Raw genomic sequence first — 4,736 nt, 5'->3', positions numbered from 1 at the left:
AAGATCGATCTGTAACCAAAGCTCAATTTAGGGTATATTGTTTTTTTTGATTTTTGAATTATGTTTTTTTCAGTGACTTTTTTGCATTAAAATTTGAATTAGGTTTTTTGATAATCAACACAGAACAATATGGGTTTGGTTTAAAATTTCATTAAAATCAACAATATGGGTAGTTTGTTCCTTTCTTATGATATTGATTTCATCAAAATCAACAATATGGGTAGTTTCTCCTTCAGTCTCTTTTTATTTTTTCTGCAGTCATGTTGATTTTTTTCTTTTAATGTCGAAGGTGCATCATAGACGTTGCAGTCTTCTTATCTTGCTTTGTTGAAAATGTTTTGTTTGCTTTGTCTAATTTTCAGTAAATCATAATCATGATTCAGAAATTGGCTCATTAAGTTTGTTGGGTATGTTTCGATTTGGCAGGTGAGGGCTTGAATATGTGAATCTGTGACTCATAATCGTGGTCCTTCGAAAGACTGAAGATTTGCATACTAGAAGAGAAAAAGATCAGTCCTAACTGAATTGTGTTAGTGTTTCTTTGTCTAATTTGTGATGTTCTAGGTGGCACATATGATTAGAGATGTCAATACTAACCCAGGGATATGTTAGTGTTAGTCCCTGTAGTATATGTACTTTGTTCTGAATGAAATTTAAAAGTCGTAAACTGAAGTTCATTTTGAGATAAAAGGTTAAAGCAATTAGATACCGTTTTCCTGATTACATTTGGTTATACTCTTTGTGCCAGCTATTTTCGTTATCAAGAAGGGAAATTGAAATGTTTTTTTTTTAACTGGATTGAAGAACTGAACAGATTTGCAGATTCAAGTCATTCAAAATTATGAATAAAGATTGGGTTCATTGGCCAAGGTTAATATGTTGTTCACTGTAGAATATTACATTCTTTACATTGGTTTTCCCTCTTTTATTGTGTTATTCCGTGATTAATTATTTTGTCGTTCTTTCATGTAGGGGTGATCTTCCATATCAGGAGGCCTTGAAGAATTTCATAGATACCGTTTGTCAGAGACTTGGAAATCCTTCTGAATTCAGTTGTCCTTGTGTTGATTGTAAGAATCTCACTTTCCCACTTCCTCCGAAAGAAGTGCATCTTCACTTGCTGAAACGAGGTTGGGATCCTACATACACTGAGTGGGTTTTTCACGGGGAGACTATGCACACTTCTACTGATGTACACCAAGAGGGAGCAACAAGGGGATCATATCATATAGATGTTGCTGTTGAAGCTGATGCACATATCGATCAGGGACATGAACCTGTGCAAGATGAGGGTTTGGAAAACCATGTGGAAGAGGCGGACCCACCGTTATATCCTAATTGTAAAACACACACAAAGTTATCCATCACTGTTGAATTGTATAGGCACAAGACAGTAAATGGTTTATCTAGGAAATCTTTTGACGAACTTCTCAAGACAATCGGTTCCTTGTTGCCGCCAGATCATTGTCTTCCTTGCTCAACATATGAAGTGAAAAAGCTCCTGAAATCTTATCAATTGACTTACCAGAAAATGCATGCTTGTATTAATGATTGTTGTTTGTTTAGAAAAGATTTGAAAGATGCAGACGAGTGTCCTAAATGTCATTATTCTAGGTGGAAGGCAGACACATCTAACATGGACGATGCTGAAATGATAGACAAGCCGCAAAAGAAGATACCGGTGAAAGTGCTTAGGTACTTCCCCATTGTGCCGAGATTGAGAAGATTGTTTCAATCAGCAGCCCTGGCTGAGCAGTTGATATGGCACGCGACGAACAAGAGTAAGGATGGGAAGATGCGTCATCCAACAGATTCTTTGGCTTGGAAGCACATAGACACAAAGTATCCCGAGTTTGCTTCAGATCCCCGTAATTTGCGTCTTGGGCTTGCTGCTGATGGATTTAATCCATTTGGTGATCTTTCCGCAGCCCACAGTTGTTGGCCAGTGATGCTCATGGTTTATAATTTGCCCCCTCAATTGTGTATGCAAGGTGACAACATAATTCTGAGCATGCTGATTCCAGGAAAAAAACAACCGGGTAATGACATTGATGTATACTTGCAGCCCTTGATTGATGATCTTTTTGAGTTGTGGGAGAAAGGGGTGCAGGTATATGATTCGTTTACTAAAACAGATTTTAACTTGAAGGCGTTATTAATGTGGACAATAAACGATTTCCCTGCATATGGTAATTTATCTGGATGTACGTATAAAGGGAAGGCAGCCTGTCCTCTTTGCGGTGAAAATACACTTTCAAACTGGTTGGCATTTAGTCGTAAAACTGTCTACTTGAATCATAGGAGATTTCTTCGTCATAATCATCCTCTTCGGCAGAAAAAAGACTGGTTTAATGGAGAGATTGAGAGGAAGGAAAAGCCACCTGTTATGTCTGGTGCTGCGGCACTTGAATGTCAGAATAGTATTACAAATGATTTTGGGAAAGCGGAGAAGAACGAGGAGGAGATAAGGAAAAAGAAAGAGCAAAAGAAGAAGAATAAGGGCAAGAGTAGTGCGGAAGCAAGTGCAAATGTGGGTAATTCTAAATGTGGGAAGCGGAAAAGGGATGTTGTTACTGATGCGGCTATTTCTGGTGCAAATGATGATGAAACTGAACTTCGGGTGTTTAACAAACGGTCAATATTCTTCGACTTGCCTTACTGGAAGGTTAGTTCCATAACTTCAAACTTACTTGTTAATATTTGGCTATGGGTTCTTCTGCTTTGCACCATGTTAGCCTCTAAACTTCACATTATCAACAAATGCAATCTAAATGGCACACTCGTTCTTTTGATATAGTGTTTGGGAAGTATAATGCATCTGAGTACTTTTCCCAATGTGATAAAGCATCGGCAGCATCAGTTTGATTGCACCATAATTGACACATAATAGTATATTTTCAGTATAATGAGCATTTTGTTTCTGTTTTTTCCAGCATGACATTATAATAGAATTAATTACTTACCTAAGATTCGACAGCATGACATTATAACTTTCACATAGATTAAATGTCTGATCTTTTATTTCTTTATAGAATTAATTACTAATGTTGGGTTTTTCCATCTTCCTAGGATTTATTACTACGACACAATATTGATGTTATGCATACAGAAAAAAATGTTTGCGAGAGTATTATTGGTACCATATTGAATATAAAGTCCAAAACAAAAGACGGTCTAAAGTCCCCCAATGATCTGAAGAGTATGGGAATAAGACCAGAATTACATCCAGTAGAGATAAATGGAAAAACGATCCTTCCACCAGCACCATACTGTTTAAATGACAAGGAAAAGGCTATATTGTATAATAGGATGAGAAATTTAAAGGTTCCATATGGTTTTAGTTCTGATCTTAGAAAGCATTTCTCAAAAGATGGTTGCTTAGGTGTTCTTAAGGCTCATGATTACCATGTTCTTATGCAACAAATATTACCCGTTGCTTTGCAAGGACTTTTACCTGTAGGGCCAAGGGAGGCAATTTTCAGGTTATGTTCTTATTTTCACGAAATATGCCAAAGGGAAGTTGATCTCCATAGATTAATAGAACTTGAAGTAGAAGTTGCTGAGACTTTGTGTATGTTTGAGAGGTACTTCCCTCCGTCACTTTTTGATGTCATGATGCACTTGACAATTCACCTAGCTCGAGAAGTGCGATTATGTGGACCTGTACAATATCGTTGGATGTATCCATTTGAAAGGTATGCCAATTTAATTTATATTACTTCTGTTTTTTGGTTTTGTGTAGAAAGTTATGCCCTTTGTATCTTAGAGATACTAATATTTAATTAACTAGTAACTGTTGCATACTCGACTTTCCTAGGTATATGAAGACATTCAAAGAATATGTAAAGAATTATGCACAACCTGAAGCTTGTATAGACGAGTGTTATCTTGGAATAGAGAGTGTTAGGTATTTTGATATTCGTAAGGCCCAAGCAGCTGAAACAGGAGTAGAGCAAAGGCGTAACGAAAACACTCAAAATGGTTCCACACCGGCAGCACGTCCTCTTTCTAAAGGTGTCCAAGTGCATATGGATAGTGAGAAGTTAAAGATATCTCACAGATATGTGCTTTTTAACACACCCGAAATTGACCCATATATGATGTAAGTATGATGTTCACGTTTATTAAAATGGTCTGTCAATTAATACTTCATTTTCTAATTTTAATTTTGTCTTAGAATGCATATGGACGAGTTAAAATCTCCTGCTGGGAGGGCAATTACTAGTGAAGACCAACTCAATTCCATACAGTCTGACACATTTGCAGATTGGTTTCAACAAAAGGTATGTTTAGTCCACTCTTAGTCAGATTATGCATCTTAGTATAGTTTAAACACTTGGACATTTTGCTGCTGCGGAAAACTACTACAAAAAACACAAATGCGTGTGATTTTGTTTCATTCTATCAGATAGAACAATCCATGTTCGGCACACCATCATATAAATCTAACTTCTTATGCTTAGATAACAAATTTAGTTATATTCTTATGTTCTGAGATTATACATTTGTAGGTTAAGATGCAAATTTAACAAGGCATGCCAATATCACACACGGTAGAATGGTTGTCATATGGGCCGTTGGAAAACTGCATATCATATAAAGGCTTGCTTATCAATAACACTAGGTTTATTACGAAGGATGTTAAGAGAGTCACACAAAACAGTGGAGTTTCAATTGAATCAACAACCTTAGTTGCAGGATTGTCAGAAACTAGTGGGTTCTATGGTGTTTTAGAA

The 4,736-nt window shown here is 36.5% G+C and overlaps 1 protein-coding gene across 1 annotated transcript; it reads left to right on the top strand.

Moving 5' to 3' along the window:
- The first annotated feature begins 841 nt into the window (after window positions 1–841).
- On the top strand, window positions 842–4,529 carry LOC113313093. The gene is made up of 6 exons (XM_026561815.1): window positions 842–870; window positions 973–2,665; window positions 3,070–3,695; window positions 3,818–4,102; window positions 4,178–4,283; window positions 4,512–4,529. Exons 1-6 carry the CDS (start codon window positions 842–844, stop codon window positions 4,527–4,529), a joined length of 2,757 nt encoding a protein of 918 aa, XP_026417600.1.
- Window positions 4,530–4,736: the final 207 nt, after the last annotated feature.

The sequence above is a fragment of the Papaver somniferum genome, chromosome 9, assembly GCF_003573695.1.
Source record: "Papaver somniferum cultivar HN1 chromosome 9, ASM357369v1, whole genome shotgun sequence".
Taxonomy (NCBI): Eukaryota; Viridiplantae; Streptophyta; class Magnoliopsida; order Ranunculales; family Papaveraceae; genus Papaver; species Papaver somniferum.
The sequence above is the reverse complement of the archived record's forward strand: the minus strand, read 5'-3'. Positions and strand labels throughout refer to the sequence as shown.

Bases quoted from the DNA above. Each gene is read 5' to 3' on its own strand.
- LOC113313093 (XM_026561815.1), top strand. From the start codon at position 842: ATGAATAAAGATTGGGTTCATTGGCCAAG. The intron at 871-972 runs GTTAATATGTTG...TCTTTCATGTAG, and splicing joins GATTGGGTTCATTGGCCAAG to GGGTGATCTTCCATATCAGG. The intron at 3,696-3,817 runs GTATGCCAATTT...CGACTTTCCTAG, and splicing joins TGGATGTATCCATTTGAAAG to GTATATGAAGACATTCAAAG.